Source organism: Opisthorchis viverrini (genome assembly GCF_000715545.1).
Source record: "Opisthorchis viverrini unplaced genomic scaffold opera_v5_43, whole genome shotgun sequence".
Lineage (NCBI taxonomy): Eukaryota > Metazoa > Platyhelminthes > Trematoda > Opisthorchiida > Opisthorchiidae > Opisthorchis > Opisthorchis viverrini.
This window is the reverse complement of record NW_008751699.1, coordinates 957,504-984,018: the sequence shown is the minus strand read 5'-3', so window position 1 is coordinate 984,018 and position 26,515 is coordinate 957,504. Positions and strand designations below refer to the sequence as shown.

Here is a 26,515-nt window from a genome sequence, read left to right as displayed (position 1 = left end):
ATATATATATATATATAGTTCGGTGCCATCACAAGATTTCTGGCTCACAGAAATTCGTGTATAGGTGAAATAACGTGTTTATATCGACCAGTAGGAGAAAAAATGCACTAATGAAGAAACTGTACTAGCGTTTTGTCTGCACAACTTTACTGACTTCACGCAATTAGGCGAAATCTAGAATAAAGTCCTTTGAGTAGTACCACCAAAGGTAAACGATATGCTGTTCCTCAGCTGGTCAAGCGTTGTGGGGGAACCATTCTTTCAGGTCCTGCTTTCCATGTAGTTCCACAGTTTAAAAAAATTCAATCGGCTAGCTACTCAAACGGCTCACTTCGACTAATCCACGTATTCCCGAACTGTTCCCCCAAATAGTCACAAACAACTTGTGCATAGTGAAGTGGCGTTGTCGTCTTGTGGCTACCACGCCTAACCGCCAACTGCATCCAACCAACGGATTTCGTAGTCCAGAACCAGCTGTTTGTGGGACGAAGCTGAGAAAAACGGGTATGAATGCAGCTGCATCACCTAGCAGTAGCGCTATTTGGGGACAAGAAGGGCTCAGAGATTTTTTCGATAAATCTTTCTTACACCGTGTGTTTTGTACTGCGTTGAACACGAGAAAACTATGCCCGCCTAACTGGAACTTTGATGAATTGGCGTGTAAGTGAAACGCTACTCCATCCATATCTGTGGCCACGTGACTAATAAGTCACGCAGAAAATGGGGATCACTTTCCTAGTCACCAGCTTACAGACACGGCAACCTGAATTCAGCGAAGCGATGGCGCCCACTTTGTTTTAAAACTTATAAACACTATACGGTGTGGCGTGGTACTGTTGTCCTTTGAACTCTCTTCGACTTATCGGATAACCCAGTAAGCCGAGAATTCATGCGTCATTGTGGAAGATTAACCAGCCTTCTTCACATCGCACACACTTCGATCCCTTTGGAATTTATATAACAGTCTCAGAAAGTACCGGCCTGATGCCAACAGAATATCAGTGTTAACTTAGCCGAATGGCTGCGCGTTAGCCTCTCTAAACGGTGAAGCGGAAGACAGCTCAAGCATTGTTCTACGACCAGCTTACTGGTCTGATTTTAGCCACTAGACATGCCTTCTCCTTTTCCATTGCTGGGGGAACGGACATTGCGCGGCAATTACTGAGCCTCACGATGCGCTTCTCCACCTATCGGCATGCTTATCCGGATGCTCGGTCGGCTTGAGGATGACCAAAAGTCTTACCCGAGTCGAACTCTCCTGAGTGGTGTTGGTCTCGGCGATGGATCCACATCAGCGGTCAGTAGGAGCAGCCGTCCGATAACGTGACAACAGCCACAAGGATGGGAGAGATTTAATAAATTATTTTCCAAAGAACGCACCGATTGGATGTTCCGAAACCGAACGATCTATTCAGGTTTTGTGGAGATGCGCATCGTGATTGTCACGAACTTATCAATTTGTGGAATTCAGACGTTTGTTTGCACTCACCTCAAATCATGCGGCATTTACTTAACTCACCCCACTCACTCAGCTCACATACCTATTACTTCCATCTTTCCAAGTTCATATTCATCAGCCTACTTCCGTCTACTCTTGACACATGATGTGCTGCACTCTAATCCTGCGATCATTCTGTCACCTGCGGTGGCGTCCTAACCGAAATGGCTAAATGGGTAGATCAATGGCTGCTGTCCAACCGAAGTGCATGGTTGGTGTGTGCACGTAAGCCAAACTTTTCTCTCTCCCCGGTGGATTCATTGGGATAACTTTGATAATTAGAAAAAAATGGTACCTACGAAGGATAGGTTTCAAAAGGACATGAAGTTTATGAGGAACGCAGCCGATTATTTCATCATCCTTTCAAATGGACGCCGAAGTCACTTTGTCATTTTACATGTTGTTTGCAGCAGCACACCTTCAAAATTGAAGGCGAAATCTGTGTTTTTGTTCTCGACTGTCTCTCCCTCAGTGCATTATGTTTGACCAGTATTCTTTCTGAGAGCCAGTCAGATAAATCGATGTGTAAATTGGGTGCATAATAACGTGGCTTATGCGTTAACGCACGGACTATCAGGTTCGTTAACCATTTTTCCACTGACCTGGAAGCCTTTGAAACTTCGCTATACAGTTCAGAATGTTGTACTCTTGGTCGTGCCTTGATCTAGGAGGAAATCAAACTGAACGGATTCTCTTCACGAACGGTGCCACCAAAAATTCACCCCTAAAAATGCACATTTTACAAATATCAGTGATCAGTCCGCTGGAAAGTTGATTTTACACGCTGATAACGCAGTAGTTACTGTGCTGTCACAGTCGGCGTGTGTTCCACTTGATTTTGGTAGTTCTAATGCTCATCGCTCCCCCCACTGGAGATACATTAACACACATTCGTTCGGTAGCGCTACACTTTTTTCATCGGCTACATGAGAAGCGTATCATCAGTCTCTTCTGGTTGAAGCCAATAGAACCACAATTAGTAACCACACCGTTTATGTGATGAGATTTCGGGCATGAATCTTGAAACCACTGGAAGCATTCGGTTGTCCTTCCTGTAGAAAATCATTCGGTTCAGTGGACTCAATTTCCATTTTCTCCTAGCCTATCGAGCTCAATTCAGTGTTGTTATGTTCCATTTTGTTATTAGTACCTTCATATAGCTTCATACACTGTTGTATATGTATTAAGTATCCACGTGCGAATATGAACGATGTTTGAGTGAAGATAGACTAAGCCACTGTCAGTGAGGCAGTTTGGTTTTCTATGTGAGCCTATCAATCAGTCGTTTTCGGGGAGCTCCAGCTGCATGCGTTTTCACAATATAAAAGAAAATATCAGCCAAAAGAACGGAATGCCGTTTTCTGTTTATTTTTACGACGTCCTCGTTGTGTAATGTTGTAATGTGTTTGGAACATGCTCCAAATGCGATCACCAATCTACGGATTTCATGTCTTCCTCTTTAAATTCACAAATGACCACAAGGTGGACAAGAATTGCCCTACTCGTCTGATATCATACCCACCTGGAACGAGCATAGTACTTCTTGGCCCAGGTTCGCTAAGTAATACAGCTGGTGGGTGCACAGAATTTTCCTCAACGAGCATCTCAACTGACAGTGCCCTTGCTCACGCAGCGGCCGATGGACTGGCATCTGGATACCCCCCACTAGTACTTACGCCAACTGTTCGGAGATCAATTGACGCTTTTCGCTGTTGGTTGGACGATCCAAAAGCACGCCAGTCTTTTCTACTTGTGGGTCCGGAGGGTTGTGGGAAGAGGTAAGGGCTCTTATGCACCCCCCTTTGGTTGGAATTGGTAATAAGCATACCAGTTTTCATTGGTCTGTTGAAGCACGTTTTAATATCAGGGTTCATTCTAAAAGAGATTTTCCTCCAGAAGAAACGACTTTTCATCGATCTTTTTAGATGATCTGTGCCCTGCGATATCCGTTTATGGTTTTGATCGTAAGAAAACTCAACAGCTTCAGTTACCACCAGACCACAAATTCACATATTTTCGTCTGATGATAGAAACTGCACTGTTGGTCACCGGTCATTATCAGTTTTCAATCGCTTTCGACTCTGATATCGATGAAGGTACAGTTGTTATTGACTTAATAAACGGGACAAAAAGAAGTCTCCTGAGAATTAGCGTCATTCTGGGTAGAATTAACATCATGCATGACGGCAATTTTTGTCATCACACCGAGTCTTTGTGAATGGATGAATTGCTCTAACATGTATTGAAAGTCGATCAACAGAATCCGCCTGGTTTGCGAATTACTCCTGAACTAATTTACACCGATAAATTTAGGTGGTTTTGGCGTCACAGGAAGCTATGGAATTAACAACCGCCTGTGGTGCTGTTTCCGTTCCCAAGTCCCAATTTTGGAGTTAGTCCTGTAGAAATAACTAAGTCAATGTCGAAAATCCGAGAATTACTGCGTACCTTTTTCATATTTAATCGTCATTCGAATCTGTTCACTTTGTAGAACATCTGAACAGATAGTTTAGCAGATCACCGGTTCTCCCTCCCCGAATTCACTTCATTGCCCATTTTTCCTTCTCAAAGTCGTCTGTTGGACTACTGCTTCGCTATGTTCAACCGGTCAGCTCAAGTGGCCACTATTCAGTGCTCCGCGCAGACCACACCCATCCATTTGCTGGAAAAACTATCCCAGTGTTGCATGACGGTGACCAGCAGTACAGCCGGGACGATTGCCGGTCGTGTTCTTCGTCCGCGCGAAGGAGAACGGTTGATTCTGTATTTGCGGGATTTGAACCTCGCAAAACCGGACAAATGGGGTTCGTGCCAGTTGACGGCGTTCCTCCAGCAGGTATAACTCACTTTATTATTATTTTTATGACAGTTTTGTCTGTTGGCTGATGGAATAGAAAATCAGAAAAATGGTGAATATAACTCACTCGTATTCTGTTTTAAGGTCCTCTGTATCCAAACTAAAGTATGACTACACCTGCTTAGACCGCCTGTGCTTTTCTGAAAGGGCTCGAATATCCCTCCTCTGCACCACAGCTGATCCCCCCTAGTGCAATGGTGTGAAGAGTAGATGCAGTGAGCGGTATATCAGATTGGTTTCATTCCATCGTCTTCCACTATGAATGGCGCATATGTTGTACAGAGGTTGTTGTTCCCTTCACCAATTCTGCGGGGAAACATAAGTGGATAGATGGGCGCGAAAGGCAGTAGCTGGCATGATTGATACTGAATTCAGTAGTAAAAGTGGGCATTTCTTTAGGAAGGTCGAAAGGAGGGAGCTGCACTTTGAAGAAGATAGCTTGGATATCCGTCTGCTACCACAGATGTGCACTTTCCCATCCAGGACTCATTCACTGACCACCGTAGAATGGAGATAAGTTCTTTAGATTTGTGTTTGCACGGTGCATGCACTAGACGTTTTTGGCTCAAGAGTGTTTGGTCTTATGATTTGAAACCGGATGTGATCGGCTTGTCAGTCACCAGGAAACGACTGACTCATCATCAATCGGTGTTTTTGACTGCAAGGAACTACGGCTCACAGGTCGGACTAATGCTTTCCAAATCCATCATTGATGGCGTCCGTTGTTTTCCTACTATTGTTTATACTACGTGTTAGACCTCCAAACAACTTTTTTGCTTTTTGATCGCCTCTGTTTTTTTTATTTCTACCTGAACTAAGTGCATCCGCACAATTTTCTTTTCCAAAACAGCTGCTGACCTATCATGGCTACTACGATCCAGTCAACCTGGAATTTGTGGGTGTTGAAGGCATACAGTTTGTTGGAAGCATTACGCCGGCTACCACTTCTGCAGGTTTAGGACGACATCTACTGTCACCCCGGTTCACTTCAGCTCTCCGGCTGACTGTTATAACCTACCCGGAGCGAGACCAACTAATTTCCATCTACACGTGTCTACTTCAGGCGGTTGTACATTCCCATTTGGCGGCAAACTGTACCTCCGTGTGCGATAGCCGAGCGTCCAAATATACTGTTCAGGCACATTCAACAAAGACTCCTCCATTGTTAAATCCGGTGCGATTGCATATGATGTCCTCAATAATGGTACAGCTTCTTGACAGCGTACAACAGCAGTTCAGAGCCGATGAACATGCACACTGCGTCTTCACCCCACACTTGTTAACCCGATGGACAGCCGGACTATTGCGCTACGAGTTAAATGGATCAGTCAATAATTTGTGGGCCGCTTTTGGTCAAGAGGCGCGATGCGTGCTACGCAATAGACTTCCGGGTGAACGTGCTCGAAGTCAGTTTGATACGCTTTTCAGTGGTCTAGTGTACAGCAACCTTAGCAGTACTACTACCCATGGGGAATTCAGTGGCGGGGACGAAATCCAGACAATTTTGAAATTTGCCACAGGAGAGGTTGATGAATTGTATGATTTTTGCGGGGAAAGTGAAAGTCCTCGTGGCAAGTCTTCCGAAGAAGCAGGGTGGTTTGTCACTTGGGGTGCCAAAGAAGCAGCTCCACCAGGCAGTCCAATACCCCTTCATGGCAGACCACTTGGATTTATGGTAATGAGTCACATAAGGGAAGTTTGTGAACGCGGTTTGACCCAAATTGCTAGAGAACAGTGTCCAAAAGCAGCTGAGCTGGCCCTATTCCCTGAGTTTATAGATCTTATTTGTCGCATAGAAAGGGTCTTGACCCGCCCGGCTGGATCCCTACTGTTAGCTGGTCGTTCAGGTATTGGAAGGCGATCTGCTTTGAACCTCGTGACACACCTACACCAATTCGAAGTTCATCGACTGCGCGTTGGTCGTGACTATACAGTTCGGCACTTTGTAGGCGACGTGAAGGTGGCATGTCAAGCTGCCGGGATAGACTCCCAGCCTACGGTGCTATTGATTGAAGACCATCAACTAACTCACGATGCAATGCTCGAAATAATCAATAGTTTACTGGCCTGTGGGGAGGCGTCTGGTTTGTTCACTGCAGACGAACTTGAGGCACTAGCAACAAACACGCCTCCCACCGGTGGGGTGAGCTTGCGTGAGGCAGCTGCAGAAGCTAGTCATAGAGGACCGATTTCCTCATTCTTCGCTCAGCGCGTTCGTGCAAACTTGCACTTTGTCATCGTTTTGGATGTGGATGATTCCGACCAACTTACAGCTAGGCTGCGTGCGAATCCTTCTGCATACAAACACTGTGAAGTTCAGTGGGTGGATAACTGGACCAGAAACAGTTTACTTAACCTCCCTAAACTACTCATTTCTGCTGTTCGTGTCCTTCCGAATGTAGAGGAACTTTGCCAAGCATTTACTAGCCTGCATAACACAGCGCCCCATCTATACATGGCTACACCTCGCCGCTATCTGGCATTATGCGCCGCCTATGCCGGAATTGAACAAACGCATCGATCAAAACTTGAAGCTCGGGCATCCAGATTGCAAGCTGGTTTGGCGAAACTGAAAGAAGCTCGACGACGAGTCTGTCAGCTGAAGAAGAGTGCCGCAGAACAGGGCGAACAACTGGCAGAAAAACAAACGGCAGCGGATAAAGCTCTCGAACAAATAAGTGCAGCCATGCAAGTAAGTTTATGGTTAGTCGTTTACTTGTATCCAGTGCTGTAAAGGTGCGGCTCGTAATACTAAACGAATTTTTCTGGTGCTACGCTCCCAAACCGCTTTTATATCGCTACGAGTAGCTTACCACAATAGGTGCATATTCGAAACAGTCTCTCCACCTATTGCTCGAGATTAGCATCCCGATCAGGAGACCAAAGAGAATTTGGTTATGGAAGACCTAGATGGACTTTCGTCTTGTAAGTGCAAAAGTGCGCATCTCGCGAAACTTCAGACAGTCTCGAACCCGCGACCTTCTGGATAGTAGTTTGAACACTTAACCGTTCGGCAGTGTGTTCGCACTCAGGCAGGATATATCTCCGCTCCTTCTCCGATCATGGGGTCCACATCACTCGGTTACATGTGTGTCAACACGTGTGAATGAATACACATAAGCCGCTGAAATGTTGCTTTAGTTCCCTCTGCTATAACTTGTCAGCTAAACTGAATGCATGAAGTATGAAGTAGCATATTAGTTCAGCTGTGTGTACATGCATGACACATGGAACAATATCGGCGTACATTAGTAAATGACCATTAAATTGTGATGCAGCTATGTTGGACAAGGACGATCGTTCAGGCTCGTGTTCAGAGGAGACCTTTCCCCGGTCACGTCCAAAGACTTACCCTTGTTCGAAATTACACATCTGGATGACTCGATGTTAACTTTCAGATAGCTCTTTTGAAGCCGCTTCACGCAAATTTACCTACTTTGTAGGGAGCTGCTGAGCAAAGGACTGAGATGGAGAATCTACGGAGCCGTGTCGCCGAAGAGTCAAGAGATTTGGAACGCCGGAAAGCCGCGATAGACACAGAGCTTTCGGAGATTGAACCTTTAGTCCAACAAGCTCGCGCTGCCGTGGGTAGCATCCGGCCTGAGGCCTTGTCGGAAATTCGTGCATTGCGAGCACCACCGGATGTGATTCGTGATATACTTGAAGGTGTACTGCTCCTGATGGGAATACGTGATACCTCTTGGGTGAGCATGCGAGGCTTTCTCGCAAAACGTGGTGTCCAGGAGGAAATTCTAACATTTGACGCACGGAAAATAAGCGCGGAACTACGTACAAGTGTGGAGAAGTTACTTGCTAAAAATCAGGATTCTTTTGATCCGAAGGTAATCAGTTACTTCACCTTTTTTCCCGTGAGGAATGACATTTTGGATGAGGCATTTGTGACTTGGTGCATTTTGCTGCATGTATAACACTTACTGTGGTAGTAATGCAGGAGAATACTCCTAACGTTACTGAAAGCTATTCGACAGCCCACTTTTGGTTTTGCCCCTCTTGGGACTCATCAAGAAACTACATCTCGAGTATCGTGCCAACTGAAATAGGAAACTGGCTTTGTGCAGCATATTCCCTTGAAGAATTTCATAAACGAGCGATTCGGTCAAGTCTCGCGCTAAAGCCAAAACTGGTGCATCTTAAGCATACGGGTTTTCCTTTTCTATTCATGAGTCTGAACCCTTGAAAACATCAAAACGTAGTTCGTGTTATACACTACTACTATACTTATCTCATAAGTTACTTTCTTAGGGTTCCACAAACGAATGGGTGACGGATACCGAATCTTCAGTTTTACTCTTCTTTTCACTGCAAGTGCCACCGAAATGAACCTTCATTGCTCTCGATCCAACAACATCCACACGGTTCATTTTCTGAAATCTTCGAAATTCTACAGCCGATTTCGTCCTTCCTGGGGTTCGTCAAACTTCCTTCCTTCTGAGACATTCAGTTTTACTTTGGCAATTACAAATTAGCTGTAGACTGAACGAAACGTCATATCAATCGCTCGTTTATGCTGATCTGCACGTGAATGTGCAGCAGGAAGGTCCCTTTATATTTCGCCTGATACGTACTCCTTATTCCGGCACCATTTTTATTAGGTGAACGAAGGGAAGTTCTGTGAGTGTGTGCGATAACTAATGGCCTATCTCTAATGACTTGTAGAGTTAGTTTCGGCCAGAATATCACCCCTTAGAGGTTAGTGACTGTCAAAGGAATGCACTCACTTGCAAGCCGATTTGTGTTTGGCAGGAGACTCAATTGGTACCCAGCTGAACCTGTCGTTTGTGATATTCTTAAGCAACTGAATCTGCTGCACCAAGCTGCCTTACGGTTTAGCTGATATTCAAGATAGCACGACGTAAAGTACTACTCATAAGATGGACTGTCGAAGAGTTTTCAGCAACCCTATGAGTGAGACATTGTGATACTGACTATATTTGTCTCATCATCATCACCATCCTCATCATCGTAATCACCCCAGCCATCATCGTGACCACTATTGGTATCATTATCATTATCGTCGTTATCAACATCGTCGTTTTTTGTGGCAGTAATGCATGAAGGCTTTTAATCACCAGTTTGACAAAACGTGTCGAAACGCAGCTGTTTTAGGGGTAAAGCTACAAGATTTTGTTTCCAGTCATTCATCAGTCACCAAACTTTCTCTATGGTACCAGATTGCAAAGAGAGCCTCAGTAGCCGCTGCACCATTAGCAACCTGGGTTCGCGCAAATGTCAAGTACGCCACTGTTCTTGAACGAATAGCTCCATTGGAAGCCGAGCAAGCACAACTTCAAGGGTCACTCTCACAAGCAGAATCATCGTTGAAAGCGCTTGCTGAAGAGCTAGCAGGAGTAGATGCCAGAGTGGGACAATTGCGGGCTGTATTTGAACAACACACTGCTGAGGCAACCCGACTAAAAGTTGAACTTGACCGAGCCAAAGAGACCTTGGCTTCTGCTGAGGCGCTGGTCGGAGAACTGGAAGGTGAACATGCGCGGTGGAAAAAGCAGGTGAGTGTAACTTTCCATTTGGAGAACGTTTTGGTAGACTAAATCAGATTAGGTCCCCCTTTCAGTCAAACGTGACATTAAATCACATACCAATATAAATTTGCGGTTGATAAAAGACAGCAACTTGATGTGATCGACACGTCCATCTACACGAGCATCTACACAGCATTATTCAGAAAAAAATATAGGGGCCCTATCTGTTAACGCTCTAACATGCGTTGTGAGATTGGCTTGCGAATAGTGAAATATATGGGCCAGGCGAATCATTTTGGCCTCCTGGTTCTATTTAATGTTCTTCCAGCACAGAAGGGCCATATTTGGTAACTTCAAGACGAATCCCAAACCAGAATAGGTGGGGGAGATAACAGAAAATTTAGGAGAGCTGTCATGGTGCTGCATCATGTGTCGGGCCGGGGGGAAGGGTGGGTGGTTTGGGCGAATGCGCCTCACTCTGATACCACAGAAATATCATGCGATTAGTCATTTTACCGAATGAATTGCATCCAGAAGTGCGTTTTCCGTCTTTTTATATTGATGAAAACGCATCTGACTGTGCAGAATAGCGTTTCGGACGATGCACGCGTGATAGGGCCTTGGTAGAAACCTCCAAAAAAGTATACTTTCAAGTAAATTTGTGCAGCAAGTTGTGTACACCGAATCGAAGGGTGACCAGTTTGAAGGTGCCTGTACAGTCGTCGAAACCGAGTCATCGAACTTCTAAGTCATGATCATATCCTCTGGATCATCAAGAGCACTAAGTAGTCTGCTATTGGCTTCCTTTTCTCAGTAATATCTTTTCCAATGTGTATTTGAGCAAGATGTTTCTGAATTTTAGTGAGCTTTGGTTGCCCTCAAAAGCCTTGAGTCTGGAAAATTTATGGGTTTTTGTTACACCGGACTAAAGTTGACGGTACGAGATATCGCCAAACTGAATTCCGAGGTAGTATACCAAAGATAGATTCCGTTTACTGTCTTATACCGTAAATCGTTTTGAACTTTCTGTTTCCTAGGTCAATGAACTGACCGTGAAACTCACTGCCCTGCCACCTCTTGCACTTTTATCGGCTGCATTCATCACCTACCTCTCCGCGAGCCCCGAACATGTGCGGAAAAGTCAAATGTGTGAATGGGTTCGACAGCTTACCGCTCTTGGCATGACGATTCCGAACGAATCGTTGTACCTGCAAGCTTCATCTGATCCCAACCATTTCGGGGAAGCTAAAGGGTTCGACGTGTTGCGCTTTCTCACAACCGAGAGAGAACAGCTGGTCTGGCGAAATCAGGGACTGCCATCCGATCAATTGTCGATTGAGAATGCTGTAGTGATTCTGGAGGTGCGTCATTTCTGGAAATTAATATTCTACTGTAATGCTTGAGGCTGTGAAGTTTCCCAAATTTACCTATGGATCAAAAGAGGCCTCAAATGTGGAAACCTTGGGACCTCTAGCGGATAGAACCGTCTGTAACTGGACACTTTATACCAATCGATGACCTTGAAAAAAGTGAAGTTATTCTGGGAAATTCTACTGAATGAATAACCTCCATGGTTAATCAAGCTTTATAGGAACACAGCTATTCAACAGCCAAGTAAATAGACAGAATTCAGGGCTTGACTTTTTTACATCAAATTTATGCAGTAGACTCCGTCTGTCATTGTCAGTTTTCGGCGTTTTGTCCAAAAATAAGCAAACTACTAGTGCTAAGGATAGTAGTATTATCACAAGAATTAAGTTTTGTACATTGACCTCATAAAGAGATGAAGCGTTGACGAGGGACGGTAATGGAACCTTGTTAACATAAGCATGGATCGATATGGCAAGTGCTGTCTCTTACTCTTCTGTTCTTCAAGTGGATCAACGAAATGACGGGCGTGAGTTTGACTTCTTGGTTCGAAACTTGATGTTATGTTCTCTGTCTAGTTGGTGCAGTCGCTGTCGATTGAGTTATTTAGTTGCCTTTCTTGGTTGGTTTGTCTTGCAACTACAAACGCAGCAATTTCCGATTAAAAGTCCTCTTATAAAAAAGTAATTTGTTGCTGCTTAGTTCTGAATCCGTAGTTCAGATTTTACTCTCTTGTAGGAGACACTTTAATTGTCGGTATCAGCTTGGGAATACGTGAAATGGGCCGGTACTTATGATCATCCTGATTATACCCCTGGAGACACCTGCTACTGATGCATACTCCTGCACAGTGCAAATTAAGTATGTGCCTTGTATGGTTTCTGAATTGTAGAATCCGGGAGAGCATAATGAATTCTGAGGAATGGACTTTCGCTGCTATTCGATCTGATGCAGACCAGAAGTTAGATGGGATACCGGTAACGACACCTACCTGTGCTGGGGAAACCGGGCAGCGGCTTCATCAGAATTGACAGGTACAAAAGAGCAGCAGCAGACAGCGGATTGGTCAGTACAAACGACTGGCCTGCGTACAGCACAGACAGGAGCACGCTCAGTAATAGCAAACCATAGCATTTTGGAGGGTTGTAGGGTATAGCCATAACAGTCACTATGGCGGTGTCTATTTGGTGACGAAATGAACTTGTTGAACAAGCAAAACGATAGTAATAGGGAAGAAGAAAAACGTAATTGACTGCAGTCAGATGAACAGACAAGCGATTACAGGCAGAGGATGGCTACCGGAAAAGGCCACAGTTATAACTGTGTACCACATTGCGCACCACATTGCACTAGAGTGAGACGCAAAGACATAGGTCAGCGGGGAATCACATGCAAAGTGAAACAACCAGAAACACGTTCTGAGTAGAACGACCTTGAACATGTGCCCAGTGAAGTGACCTCGGTCGCTTTGGTCGTGACCAAGTTGGTAGCGGACCGTCTGTGTTCAACTCCTGACGAGTCAAGCTTGCCCCTATGGGGAGCCTAAGTGATAACTGCGGCGGACGTGACCAGTGTGGAACAGATTCAAAGAGCCAATAGCGACGAGTACGAATCGCATCTGGTCAAGTGATCATGGTTACATCGTACCAGTCGAAGTTTGTATTGCGTAGAATACGGGAATATGGTCAACAGTGTGCTGAAAAACACCGGAACATCGAACCACTTAGCAGTAGCCTGTGATAAAGTTAAGTTTGAACACTGATTTCTGTAGTGAATCAACACTTCCCAGCCGATGTCGTGAATTATTTGGGTTAGTAACAGTTCTTCATGGCGCCTGTGCCCCTTCTGACTCAGGAACGCAGCTGCAATTTGTGCGAGTTTAGGATGGTCTCGTGCATATTCGTTTTAGCTTGTAAGCTATGCCTTAGCGTGCCTTAGTTTCTAGTCGAGTTTCCTAATAAGACGGTGAATAGCTGTTGGTAGCTGTTGATTAGGCAATTAGTATCGTATGAGCGGGGTTTCCGATCAACAGAAGTGCACAACCGGCTGCCATTTGTACTAATGTGATACGCGACGACACTCGATCTAACGGGGAACCCCAAATTATCGTTCTTGAAATCGGCTCAAAACTTTCGTTTTAATTCTGTTTAGTTCGTGAATTTAAATCAACAGGAGACTACTTACCGTCTTTATTCCTATTTACCCAACCTCAGACTGGGATGTGTCCGTTCATCGTTGATCCATCATCCAGAGCCTTGAACTGGCTGAAGCAACATTTAAGAGAACGGAAGGTAGAGGTTGTCAGCCAACGCGTAAGTCAATTCTAGGTATCATTCCGACTCGTTCCACTCGGAGTCTTCTTTCATAAACCTCATCACCAGCTTCCCTCCAAAGTAGATTGTTTCTGCTGTTATGTGATATCACTGTGCCATTATCTTCTGTTATTTAGAGTGCGAACTTTACGACCACCTTGGAACTGGCAGTCCGTTTCGGCAAGTCGCTTATCATACAGGAGGTGGATGAGATTGAACCTATTTTGTTCCCACTGCTGTCTGGAAGTCTCATTTTCCAAGGTGAGTTTCAAAGCATAGGTAAACGTCTTGACACAATGTGTAGCGTTGAATCTCTTGGGAAGATGGTTATTCAACCTTCGTTGTTCGAATACAGTCGTTGACTTTTTTCTGCTTAAGGTCGAGGTAAGATGAATTGGGCCCTCAGATTTGGTAGTAAGCCATATGCAGCGTAACATCAATTACTTTCATGGTTGATTTTTTGAATATTTTTCCCAATCACGCTATCCTGTCTCTCAGATCAGTAAGTTTTTGGTTGGAACCATGCGAGTTTTAGTAAATGCCATATTCCTGGGGTAGTACACATACTCCCTTGTGACCTGTACGTTGGTAGTTATGTGTGCGCCAATTTAGAGTAATCTACTAAACTATTCACCAGACACCTGACCAATGATATGCAGATTTGAGTGGGCTATATTCTCCTGAGCAAAATGGAAAGATCTCTGGCACGGCCAACCCAGTCAACAAGTACTGTCAAATCACTGCCTTGAAGCCTCCAGAAGTATGCCCGTCATATGCTTCAGTTTGCACTGCTCAAATTCTTGACTATGTTGTATATCATGACATGACTTTTAAAATATGCGATGTGCACCAAAATGCATCTATCCATCTGCGTTGCGCAACGTAATGACTATGTTTAGTGATATGCGCGTTAATTTCGTCCTATAACTATCCTTGAACTGGAACTACCTTCTAATTATGGCCCATTACAGCGCGGTACCTACAAGTTATGGAGCTTTCTCGTCTGGACTGCCGTCACAATTAATGTTATGAATAAAAAGAACGACATTCACTCACTACGAATACCACCACAGAGCGTTTTTTATCAGCTGCACTCGTGGGATTACCACAGAGCACACCACTCATTTTGCACACCGGTCATCCGGAAATCACAGCAAAATGGAATATGATTAGACATAGTTAAATTTACCTTGGGGGGGGCCTTAAGCAAGAGCACTGAGTCTTCACATGGTAGCGATCATCACCAATCCATCTTCCCTTTCAGGCGGAAGATCTACGGTTCTCCTTGGGGATAAAACGGTCGACTACCATCCTGATTTTCGCTTGTTCTTGTGCACCCGACAAACCCCCACCAGTATTGGCACGATTCGACCAGCGAGTGCTTCATCTCTTGTTACGGTGGTGAATTTCGTAACCACAAGAGCTGGTCTGGTCAATCAACTTTTAGCAGCTAGTCTGCACCATGAACGTCCGCAAATGGAAGAGAAACGACAAAACTTGGTTCGCGAAGAAGAACGCATGAAATTGGAACTGGCCAAATTGGAAGATGATCTGCTTGAGGTAGGCTTCATTAGCTGATACTGAAACTGGTGAAGGACAATTGTCCGTATTACTAGTTCTTTCAACCTAAAAACCGTTCTTTCTAGATCGGATGACCCTTTTGTGATAATCGACCCGAAGTTAGATCGAACGGCAGTCGCTCAAGTTGTCTAGACTATTCTTTTTTCCTTTTGATCACAGGCACTTGCGAACGCGCATGGAAATATCTTGGAGAATAAAGAGCTTTTACTTTCTCTGAATAAAACCAAACAATCCAGTATGACCATATCTGATTCCTTGAAGGAATCCTCAAGGCTACAGGCTGAACTAGACAAAGTAAGTCACTGTGCTATGGAGATAGTTTTCATGTTCACCACGTCCTTTGCTTTTTTAGAGCATCACTGTTAATCGGCATGGCGCCAACTTTCTTGTCTGTTGAATGAAGAGTGATGAGAATGTTACCGTTACGCTTAGAGTATGATACAGGGCATTGGAACTCTCAGTTATCCGTGTGGGGCGATATTTCCGGGTGACCGTAACACTTATTGAGAAGACATTTCCCCTGCTCTTTACGTGTTTGTGGATGTGTAAAATAACTACAGTAACCCAGTTTTGGAATCAAATAGCCTCGACGAATCCCGTACGACTGGTGTAGCAGGATCAGATGAAAGTCGACTGACACATGCGTCGCGCCTTTCGGCTCACCTCTTTTAATCCATTCAACTTGTATGTGAAAACCAACTTCAGTGGCGCACCGGTTTGCAGGCGCAGTGTTAAAGTATAAGGATGTGCACGGATTTTGTGCATTCTGCGTCTGAAGCCGATATATAAAGTTTGATTTCCTAATATGGAGATTCATACTATATATCTTGTCTAACTGACAGCTAATCACACTGCTGACCAGCCTCTCTTGGTCCAACATCTAAGTGTTCGAACATTAACCGGGAGGCTGCTAGTCCGAGACTCCCTAAAGTTTGATGAGATGCGCACTGCTAAAAACCCCAAATAAGGACGAAACACTTTAGAATGCTTTTCGGCTCTTCAGCATAGATTGACCTCACTTACAAGATGAAATCCTCATTAAAGACATGTGTAGAACGTTTCTGTCCTCGTGATGTCCTGATAAACGGACAGCGTGGCGAAGAGTATTTTTCTCGTGTTCTCATCGTCAGGTTACTGTTTATTTATTTAATGACTAAACTAGGCATAGATAATGAAACGAATAACTAAGATTGGTTACTGAATTAAAAGGGAAGAAACACAGACAAATGGTTATTCGTATATCATCCAAGTGCGTGGTGTAAGGTGATCTAGAATAGCCTTGAGCTACTGAGTTGACCGATTTGTGTTACATGGCCAAGACAGGAAAGTTTTTGAAAGTAAAGTACCAGATTTCGCAGTCGTATTGCGATTATTTTGGTTGTAGCAAGAATATGTCAGAACTGTGCATCCCACCCCGTTGCAAAGAAGATTCTAACTGAGCCTAGTCTATAAAGGTGAACTGTTGTCTTAAACAGTTGATCGCCACTTGTTTCAGCCCCTCCTACGCACGTTTCAAGCTGCAAGTTTGCATCCTTGGGTTACAACCGACCATTTGATAAATTAAAAGTGGAAGGCAAGATTCCGGTCCTCACCCAGAATATGTTTGTGTGTTCTTTTTCCTGCTGTTGGTCGGCGGAATATTTTGAGTGCATGATACGGCAACTCGCTGACTATCTCTCCTGCAGGAATACCACTAAACTCAGTGACTCGCAGTGACTCAGTGACTGCATCACGCGTCAATGATGCTGGTCAAGAGGCTAATCCGGTTGAGTCGTTTCATACTATCCACTGAGTAGCTCATAGCGTATCAGCATCGAATAAGCGGTGTCACCTGATTACAGTAGAAGCAGGTTGCAAAATCCTGCACTGTCGAAAGGATTCGCACGATCCCTGAGTTTGTCTTCCTGTCGCGAACTGGCCGACCCACCGTCTCAGCGACCATTGAGACCGCCTTACACTATCCAGTAGATGACAACCAACAATCCTTTTTTAACTATTTTAATGTAGTGACCCATCATAACCATTTACTTAATTACCTGCCTTTGTTTTAAGCACTAAATAGGTACTGAGCAGAAAACCATACCCCAAGAACAGTACTGGTCATTGCTCTAGTTATACTAGTTAGACAGATAGATAGATAGATAGATAGATAGATAGATAGATAGATAGATAGATAGATAGATAGATAGATAGATAGATAGATAGATAGATAGATAGATAGATAGATAGATAGATAGATAGATAGATAGATAGATAGATAGATAGATAGATAGATAGATAGATAGATAGATAGATAGATAGATAGATAGATAGATAGATAGATAGATAGATAGATAGATAGATAGATAGATAGATAGATAGATAGATAGATAGATAGATAGATAGATAGATAGATAGATAGATAGATAGATAGATAGATAGATAGATAGATAGATAGATAGATAGATAGATAGATAGATAGATAGATAGATAGATAGATAGATAGATAGATAGATAGATAGATAGATAGATAGATAGATAGATAGATAGATAGATAGATAGATAGATAGATAGATAGATAGATAGATAGATAGATAGATAGATAGATAGATAGATAGATAGATAGATAGATAGATAAATAAATAAATAAATAAATAAATAAATAGGTAGATAGGTAGGTAGATTACATAGACAGGATTTACTTAAGATCGGAGTTCCAGTTCGTCTCATGCCTGCCTCACCCTGAATGGTGAACTGATTAATCATATGTACAGGCTATATTTTCCCCGCTGTTCTCTTTGCAGCGTCATTTTTAACTACATTGTTAATACGTTGTTTCCTTTCTAGGAACGCGATGTCTTCTATCCTCTGGCTGAAGCTGGTAGTCGTGTATATTTTGCACTGACTGAACTTGTCAAGATCAACTGGATGTACCAGTTTAGCCTAAACAGCTTTCTTCATCTATTCGAGAAGGCCCTCGAAGCTGTTTATGTAAGTTTTTTTTCGGAATCGATGGCGAGTGCTCGCAATAATTTATAGAGCGATACAGCAAACAGCGTTCGTAATACTATCTCACGCCCACGCGACGATCAGTTTTTACTATTTGTCTTTTATGATGTAGGGTATGTGAGGCCATCTTTCTAACTTTGTTTTCAATGCATTTGTTATTTTGTAAATATCCTGGTCACTATTTTCTAATCTAGTTGCTGCTGGTTCGCAATTTTAAGAAAGTACCCTGTTCGGTTCTAAGGTCATCATATCAGTCTCCCATTGAGGGGTCTACATGAATATCGTGTTTCAGTAGACGATAGCGTAGAGCAGTTACATAGTTGGTGATGACTAAACTAACCTTTTCTCCCCTGTGCTTCAGGACCCGTCACTACCCACCGCTGGTAAAGTAGCGTTTCTACACAAGAGACTTGAGGCTCTTGCATTTGCGCACGTCTCGCAAGCCCTATTCAAAGCTGACCGACCAATGTTTACCATGCATATGGCTCGATGTCTGAGACCAGAGGCGATTACGGAGGAAGTAAGTAGCGTTTATACATGTGACAAAAAGCTAGCAGTTCGGCTATTAATTTCCCATGCAAATGAATCAAGTAAATGTTGTGCAGATGTACGGTAGTCAAATCTAATAGCATCCTTCTTCGTAAATTATCGCAACAACTATTCAGCTTTATAGGACTTTGGTTGTAATTTCTGCCACTTTCACCAGGCGCCTGAACGGTGTCTCTCTTTGGTTTCAATGAAGTCTAAAAGAGCACACTATACTACAAGGCCCACCGCAGAAAATTGCTTGGCCAACAAGTTCTTACTGTCTATTTCAAGACAAATTTATTTTGCATGCTGAAAGTTGGTTTCATCTTTGAGAATAACCTCCTTTGCCACCTAAATACTTTACTGTAAACCAGGCACACATCATGTTAAATAACTTAGCGGGAAAGATGCCCGCTGATTTACTACTTGCGTTTAAACTGTCAGACAACTGTAATGTACTACGTGTAGTACAGTAACCGCCGGTTTCTTAAAGTTTGATTACTGTGAATGGGACAGGGGCCGAATCTTTCGAACATGCCCTTCCAGGAATAAATAGGACGTTCTGAGTTGTTAGATATGTAGGGTGGTACAAGGGACACTTCTCTGTCTTGACTTTGTTCACATTGAACCCTTCAAATCTTTTACGTACTTCACTCGAAAAGGCCTTTCAGTGAGTTTGATTAATTTTTACTCAGTATACAGGATCCTCTGAAGCAACGTTTTCTACCCTGGTGATGTGCGGAAACCCATTTAGGGCCAGTCCCGACTGTGCACGTTGTCCTCCATTACTTACAAGGTTACCCCTCAAAACCAACTATACATTCACAGTTCTTATCCTCGGTTCAACAATGGTACGCCTATTTTATCTCACGTTTTCATAGAGCTCATGCCCGCATTTTCTGCAAGACATTGGGGCAGTTGACCCTCCGGGCCAAACCAACAATCCCAAGTCGAAGAATGGTTGCGTTTTGTTTGTCATTTCCTCTAGTTTCTGCTCAGCTATAAATTGTCCTGAGCTTAGATTCAACTGTGCCATTTCTGTCTTGTTCAGCTTCGTGGCGCTTATGTACCCTAGAGATGGATCCTTAAACCATGGAACTTAGTTTGTAGTGTCTTCAGCAACCGTGACTGACTTCTTCAGTTTTCATAGGGCGTCAGTCGCGAACCCTGTCACTTGGACCGCCTAAACCGCAAATTTCACAAGTAATGAACACCGCTTTTCTTCCATTAATAGTCCATCTTATGTGACTTTATGTAGGCTTTTCTCTGGGCTTCCTGTGCATTCTGGACAGCCATAAAGGGTTTGTCATCTTTTGTATCAAATAAGAGCTGTTGGTGGAGACTTCTGACCCTCACGTTCAAATTAAGAGGCCTGTTTTATATGCTAGCAATCTAATTATTTATGTTCGTTGCCAGTTTCCGCTTCGCAGTATCCCACCGAATCTGCAGGAACGCTCTAGAAATCGTTCACCAAAGCTTTTGTGGAAGCAACTTTTGCGGCATTTGTGCACTTCGTAGACTCTTACTCATTCTGAAGTGTTTGTGAGTCTAGAGGAGTTCTCCATACACCAACGATATCAGAAATTCGTGTGTTATCCTTCAGTCCACTCGATAGGGATGTTATATGGCCCACAACTGGAACATACTTCACTGAAGTGTCCCAATTGGAATCAAGGACACTGCAAACGTGACTTTTGAACATCATCGGTTGAATCCAGGCACAGATCAGAAGCGTTTCTCAGCTGGACCAGTGGAGTGGTTTTAACAGGTTTCGCTTCTCTGTCTAAGCAATGAGTGCTCTGCAATAAATCCACCATTTGCTTACCAAACCTTTCTGAAAATTATAGTGTGCCAAGTTGGATGGCAGCGGTGGAAGTCAGACAGTCAGAGGCCATCTTAATAGCGTCTCGAATACCATATATAGCCCATCAACATTCATAGGATTTTTGTAAACAGTACTTTGAAAGGTCCCCATCCAAAAAAACACTGCACTGGATCATTTGTGAGCCCTGATGACATCAGATTACTGATCAGTTACAGGATAATAAAGCCAGTTAAAACGGAAAGTTGTCCTTCTAAGTTTGTGATTTGGAATTTATGGTATCGATAACTAGGTACATTGAGCAGAAAATGACCGACTTGCACAGTAAATTATCGTACCAACTACTCCCGTGAAAACTGCAGATGAAAAGCATGGTTCATGGCCCTCCATCTAGTATGATGACGTGCATGATGATCCTTCATCTCACCTCCTCAATGCAGAATGCTTATTTTCATTTTTTTTTAAATTAGGAATGGCAGTTCTTCACTGGTGTGACTGTAACTGATCCGCAGATTGACACCAAGTCCGCACCCAGTTGGCTGGATCCAGATCGTGTCCGTGATGTGTTGCGTTTCAAGGTAAGTTATGGAACCACAAAAAAATTCCACAAGTTGGTGGTGCCATGAGAGATTGGCGCACACAGAGATTGTTGACTTCATGTTTTCACGATCTACAGTATATATTTAAGGCCTTAATATCGGACTGGTTCAAACAACAACCAGTTCCGAGCTTTCGAAGATGAGTGGGTATGCTTGCTTTAGGCCAGGATTAAGCTGATCCTTAGCAGAATGACCCCAAAATTTGGTACTCCTTCGCTCTTATCCTTGGGCTGTTTCTTTCCCAACTTTCATCCACTTCTACTAGCTTCCACAAGAAAGGATGTTCTTTTTGTTCGAAATAGGGATTTTTATGGGAATTCGATGTCATATGTTTCCAGAGTGTCACCTTTCTTTTTTGGATCCATTAGTCTGAAAGGATAGACGGGTCCATGGTTATCAGTGGCTGTGGCACTATTTACGCCGATCGGTAGTTTCCAGTGCGGTTTGTGGACCGTGAATCTCACACCAATGCCCTGAACCATAGATTTTCGGACTTCACATTCTGTGCAATGATATTTCGAAGTCCCAAGCCACAGCAGTTCACCGAAGCTCGGTCGTCGATGCAGAATGCTAAAGATATGGCCAACTGCACCCTCAGACAGCCATTAGAATCATTAGGGTAATGTTACCGATTGAGCTCTTTTCAGGTACACAAAAAAATCGTCATGCAGTTATGTTACCCGGCTTTAGACACTACAAGGATTTACAATATCTGTAGGTCGATACAACTCAAACCTAAACAATATTCCGTCTCGCCCACTAGACTTCATTCATGAATTACGTCGAGGCAGGTACCTGATTACAGTTTTTTCTTCGAATTCGTCCCCTGTTGAGAAGTGAGGTCTCAGGCTTCTATGTTTTCTACCACTGCCCCGGGGCAAAGTCCTCCGTGGTACCTCACTCAGCCCGACTGAACTAGAAACTATACAGTATCTCAGCTGAAATTCAGAGAATGATGTTACGTACCTCACTCAGCCCGACCGAGCTAGAAACTATACAGTATCTCAGCTGAAATCTCATCTTTTTTTAGAAAAATTCCATCCACATGTACTTTACATGAGGCTAGTGTCCGATAACTGAATTACCAAGTGGCACAAGGTTATTACCGTGTTTCTTCTGGAAGGATGTGTGTGGCTGTCGGGGTGAGGACCCGCAGCCAATCTAAAAGGGCACATACACCTTGTCAGTAAGTTTCTTGTCAGTCGCACAAAATTAAGACAACGGAATCGCTTAGTCTGACGGATGTCATCAAATGTTTTGTAGCTGGTGAGAATCCACCACTTGGAGATGGAATTGTACTTACACTCCAGAGGTTAACGGGTGGTACTTGAGTTGGCTGATCATCCAGGTGCATCGGAAATGCAATCCGAAACGTTCGCTTGCGACTTCGTCGGAAAGTTGAATGGCTGACGAGTGGTTCCTTAACATTTTTTTCACGAGAACTTGTCGCTATCAATCATTTTAGGCCGCACTACCTGCAATCTATTCCGCACTTCGTCTGGACGAGGCGAGAATCTGGTCCGGTTGGATGTCGCACCATAGTGATGGCGGTTTGCCACCACCGGCCAATCTACAATCAGCCCAACTGACGCCATTTCAACTCGATGTACTGGCCGTTCAAGCTCTTAGACCCGATAGACTGCAAACAGCCATGCTACAATTCGCCAATCGTTGTTTGGGTAAGTGAATAAAACAAACGTCCTGGAATTCACGCTTTCAATTTCGTATCGAGAGGAAAAAAATAATTTCGGTAACTCACGAATGTGAATAATTTGGATTTCAAAGAAGTATGGAATATAATCAATGTATTTATTGATACCCTTCATTTTGCTTCTGTCTCAAAATCTTCGCCAGGCCAAGTGAGTAACTTATTATGTGGCATAATATGAAGAAGGCTTCCTCGATTTTATCCTACAATGGGCCGATTAACAATTGTGGAATTTTCTCACAGTGTGCCAGCCCGTATCGCATATGATTCGTCCTTCACTTTTACAAAATGTCGAACACAACTATGCGTCGAATGGCTTCACAATGTAACAGCACGTCAGTTTGTGTCGGATAGATCATTACACTGAGTTTCTCAAACCTTTTAAGGAACATTAGGTTAGCTAACAGGTCGCGTGTATCTATTTGACTCAACACTCTCTTTTGTCTTTTTAAAACCAAGCTAGTCGAACTTTACGCTCTTCTGTTCCTTAGATCTCCCACATTTGGGATCGTCAACTGTGAATTTATCTCGTTTATATGAGCATGAAACTCGGGCGACGGAACCGATACTGTTGCTAATCAGCCCCGGAGCTGATCCTTCGCAAGAATTGGCTGAGGCAGCCGCTGCTAGATTTGGTAATCGAAAGGATTCGATCAGTTTGGCAGATTCTCATTACCGTCAGGTGGCTATGGGTCAAGGTCAAGCTGACCTAGCCATTAGCGAACTCCACGCTGCTGCTGAAGCCGGCGATTGGCTGTGTTTGAAGAACTTGCATCTGGTTATCCCGTGGTTGCCGACACTAGAAAAGGAAATCAACTCACTCTTGCTAGATGAACAAGTCTCTGCCAACGACATTTCAAATCGAAAAAATACTGGAGATGGAATTATGCATGTTCATCAAAACTTCCGCCTATGGCTGACTGCCGAACCACATGCTGGATTTCCATCTGCATTACTGCAAACCTGCTTAAAGGTGGCCTACGAAGTGAGTGATCTGCAGATACATGTATTTTTTACAACGGTCCAGGCATGTACTTTTACAACGTTTCTATACTGTACCGCAAAATATATTCGTTCATCTTTTGAAGGTAAATTTTTCCACCTGTTCTAACTACGGTGATCCGCTGCACTCTTCACGTTCCTCAACTTTCAGGTTCTAGCGGACCATCCACACCCATAAAGTGACTCGATAGATGCGCACTGATGTGACGTAATACGGTAGTAGGAACACGCGTAACAGGCTCTGACGCCTCCATTTTGTATGGGGATAAGTGACGTGGTGGAAAAAAAGATCAGGAAACCGAAAAATGATAAGTTGTGCTGCGCGTGTAAACTTCCTGAGAAGTGTTCAGACTTTTCAGGAACAATGTCCAAGTAGCCTATCGTGGGCTTTTACGACCTTCTATACATCAGATTCATGCCTTGATCGTAGAACATTCAAGTGTGTTTCTTTGTTAGTTTTCGAAACAGCATTACCAAAACGGCTAGTTCTTGTCTTTTCAATTATCCTTGTTGTTCAAGCATTCGGTTGCATTTCCGGTCGTATGCATACACACATGAAGTAATATGGATTGTATCTTTCGTTCGAATGAACAAGTTAAGTTCTACATCGTTGTTTGCAGTTCTGTAAGTTCTATACTGCACTTCGTAAACCATATAATATATACCACTGTACTTGAGGGTTCATTGTACTTACACTTTTATCTTACACCTCACAAACTTTCACTTTATTCATTCAAGGCACCACCCGGATTGAAACGAAATCTGCGAAGAACTTACGAGTCATGGACACGGTCATATTTAGCACAGGGCAACTCTTCTAATCGCGCCACAACACTGGCTGCGTTAGCCTGGTTCCATGCTGTCGTGCAAGAAAGGCGAAACTATATACCACAGGTGAGTGACATGGCTGTGTTAACCACGTTATTACGCTGCCAGCAGTTGTCATCAGCATCAGTTGTGCACCTTTTTGTCGACCTTAACGTTTACCAATATTTTTCTGTACCGGAAAATTGAGCTTACAGCTGCGATAAGTGCGCAGGCCAGTGGCATTTAGTTTCTATAAAAAAGAAAATCGATAGTTTAAGAGACAAACGTTTTCGTAAATACGAAATGCACCACTCATAAAGTTGCTGAAAACTCTTCGACAGCCTACGACCGGTTTCGGCCTTCTTGGATTCATCAGGTAGGACAATCTCCAAGTTTCCGCCAACCTTATGTGCTACTTGAACCTAAATTGGGCAGATAAATACACTTATTTGCATACAAATTTGGTTTTAATGGGTGACTCTCCTGGACTCCAGCTGAACCTCGTGTTCATGATGTTCCTAAGTCTATTCATGTATCGCGATATCTCGAATATCGTAGGAACTGAAACCTGAGGCGGCCTGGTGCTTAAGAATATATTAGTTGGAATGGCTGTTCGATTCTGTCCTGGACACTGGTCTGCTTTTACAGGACTCCCTGATTGTGGGATTTCAAGGAGGAGGAACCAGAGAACGAGGGAGGTAAACATGCAAGACGACTAGGCGAGGCGAGTTTATAACGGACAGTATTAGTGCGCCCTGTCTACTTCAGTTGTTAGCTGTGTGTGCAATGACGCTTACTTTAGCTCCATAAGAACGAAGAATGGTTTCCCTAAAGCCAGTGGTTTTGCCCTGACTAGATTACTTAAAAATCACAAAAGTTTCTGGATCAACAGTTAAATTCTTCATGAACAGTTGAATTCCCCCTAAGAAATCACCGACTGGAAAAAATATGTTTCGTGTTCTTTTGCATAGTTTGCTTCGGTTTCACCTTTACTTCCAAACCAATACTGCAGACATTTAATTTTCCAGTGGCAAAAAATGACGCGAATTAGTTGCTCCCTTTTCACAGGGTTGGACGAAATTCTATGAGTTTTCCTACGCAGACCTTCGGGCCGCTGCTGATGTCATTGATCGACTATTACTACCATCCGGTTCTAAGACAATTGTCAAAGATGTTTGGGCATGGATCCACGGTTTGTTCGAAGGAACAGTCTACGGTGGTCGAATGGATAATCAGTCAGATGTGCTCGTGCTTCAGTCCTACTTAGTTCAAATGTTCAGTGATGAAACGCTGCGCAGTCTCAAACTTGGTCCACTCCGTCTTCCTGGAACAACAGAACTCAAGGTAAATTTGAAGAGTGTTGAGCGGTTCTGAAGCTAATGTGCAATATCGGAAAGCATATGAAAATGGTTGTGCACACTGAAATTAGGTGAAGCAGTTCAACTGGAACGGTGATGGAGAGTTGTGTTTCCTCTACCTTCCGGCTAAATAATAATGATCATTGCTCAGCTGTAACACCTCTTTGGTGCCTTGTTGCTATGCCACCCGAAGGAAGCACCTGGGATACTGCCAGGTTGCCCGAGCCCAGACGGAAGCAGTCGAGATACGGAGGTTGAGTTCGAATCACGGACCTTCCGGTTAGTGAATTCGCGCTTTAACCGCTGAGCCGTCATTAGCTCCCATTATTTAAAGCCCCCTCCTGTGTCTTATGATTAAAACGGTTGTTCATTTCCATCGCTGTCAAGCATACATAAACGTTTATGTAATTATCTATCCTCCTTTCATATCTAACACAGGATTACACAACTCTGATTGAATCGTTGCCGGATTACGATCAGCCGAGTAATTTCAACTTGCCCACCAATATCGACCGTAGCGCTCAACGTTCCGCGGCCAATCGAGTGATTGCACAACTTCGACTACTTGGTAGAACGGTTGGAAAAA

At 43.6% G+C, this 26,515-nt stretch overlaps 1 protein-coding gene across 1 annotated transcript in view; it reads left to right on the top strand.

The window, feature by feature from the left end:
• The window catches only part of T265_03154 (hypothetical protein), a gene marked incomplete at both ends in the record, with an annotated part of 84,239 nt that overhangs the window by 50,604 nt on the left and 7,120 nt on the right, over positions 1–26,515 (top strand). Inside the window, 17 exons of the mRNA XM_009167567.1 lie at positions 2,981–3,276; positions 4,070–4,334; positions 5,206–7,047; positions 7,799–8,197; positions 9,548–9,883; positions 10,894–11,217; positions 13,438–13,536; positions 13,674–13,797; positions 14,801–15,096; positions 15,277–15,411; positions 17,944–18,087; positions 18,467–18,625; positions 20,926–21,033; positions 22,520–22,733; positions 23,254–23,747; positions 24,503–24,658; positions 25,640–25,915. Of these exons, the coding sequence (XP_009165831.1) occupies positions 2,981–3,276; positions 4,070–4,334; positions 5,206–7,047; positions 7,799–8,197; positions 9,548–9,883; positions 10,894–11,217; positions 13,438–13,536; positions 13,674–13,797; positions 14,801–15,096; positions 15,277–15,411; positions 17,944–18,087; positions 18,467–18,625; positions 20,926–21,033; positions 22,520–22,733; positions 23,254–23,747; positions 24,503–24,658; positions 25,640–25,915 (5,667 nt within the window). The remainder of the gene's footprint in view (positions 1–2,980; positions 3,277–4,069; positions 4,335–5,205; positions 7,048–7,798; positions 8,198–9,547; positions 9,884–10,893; positions 11,218–13,437; positions 13,537–13,673; positions 13,798–14,800; positions 15,097–15,276; positions 15,412–17,943; positions 18,088–18,466; positions 18,626–20,925; positions 21,034–22,519; positions 22,734–23,253; positions 23,748–24,502; positions 24,659–25,639; positions 25,916–26,515) is intronic.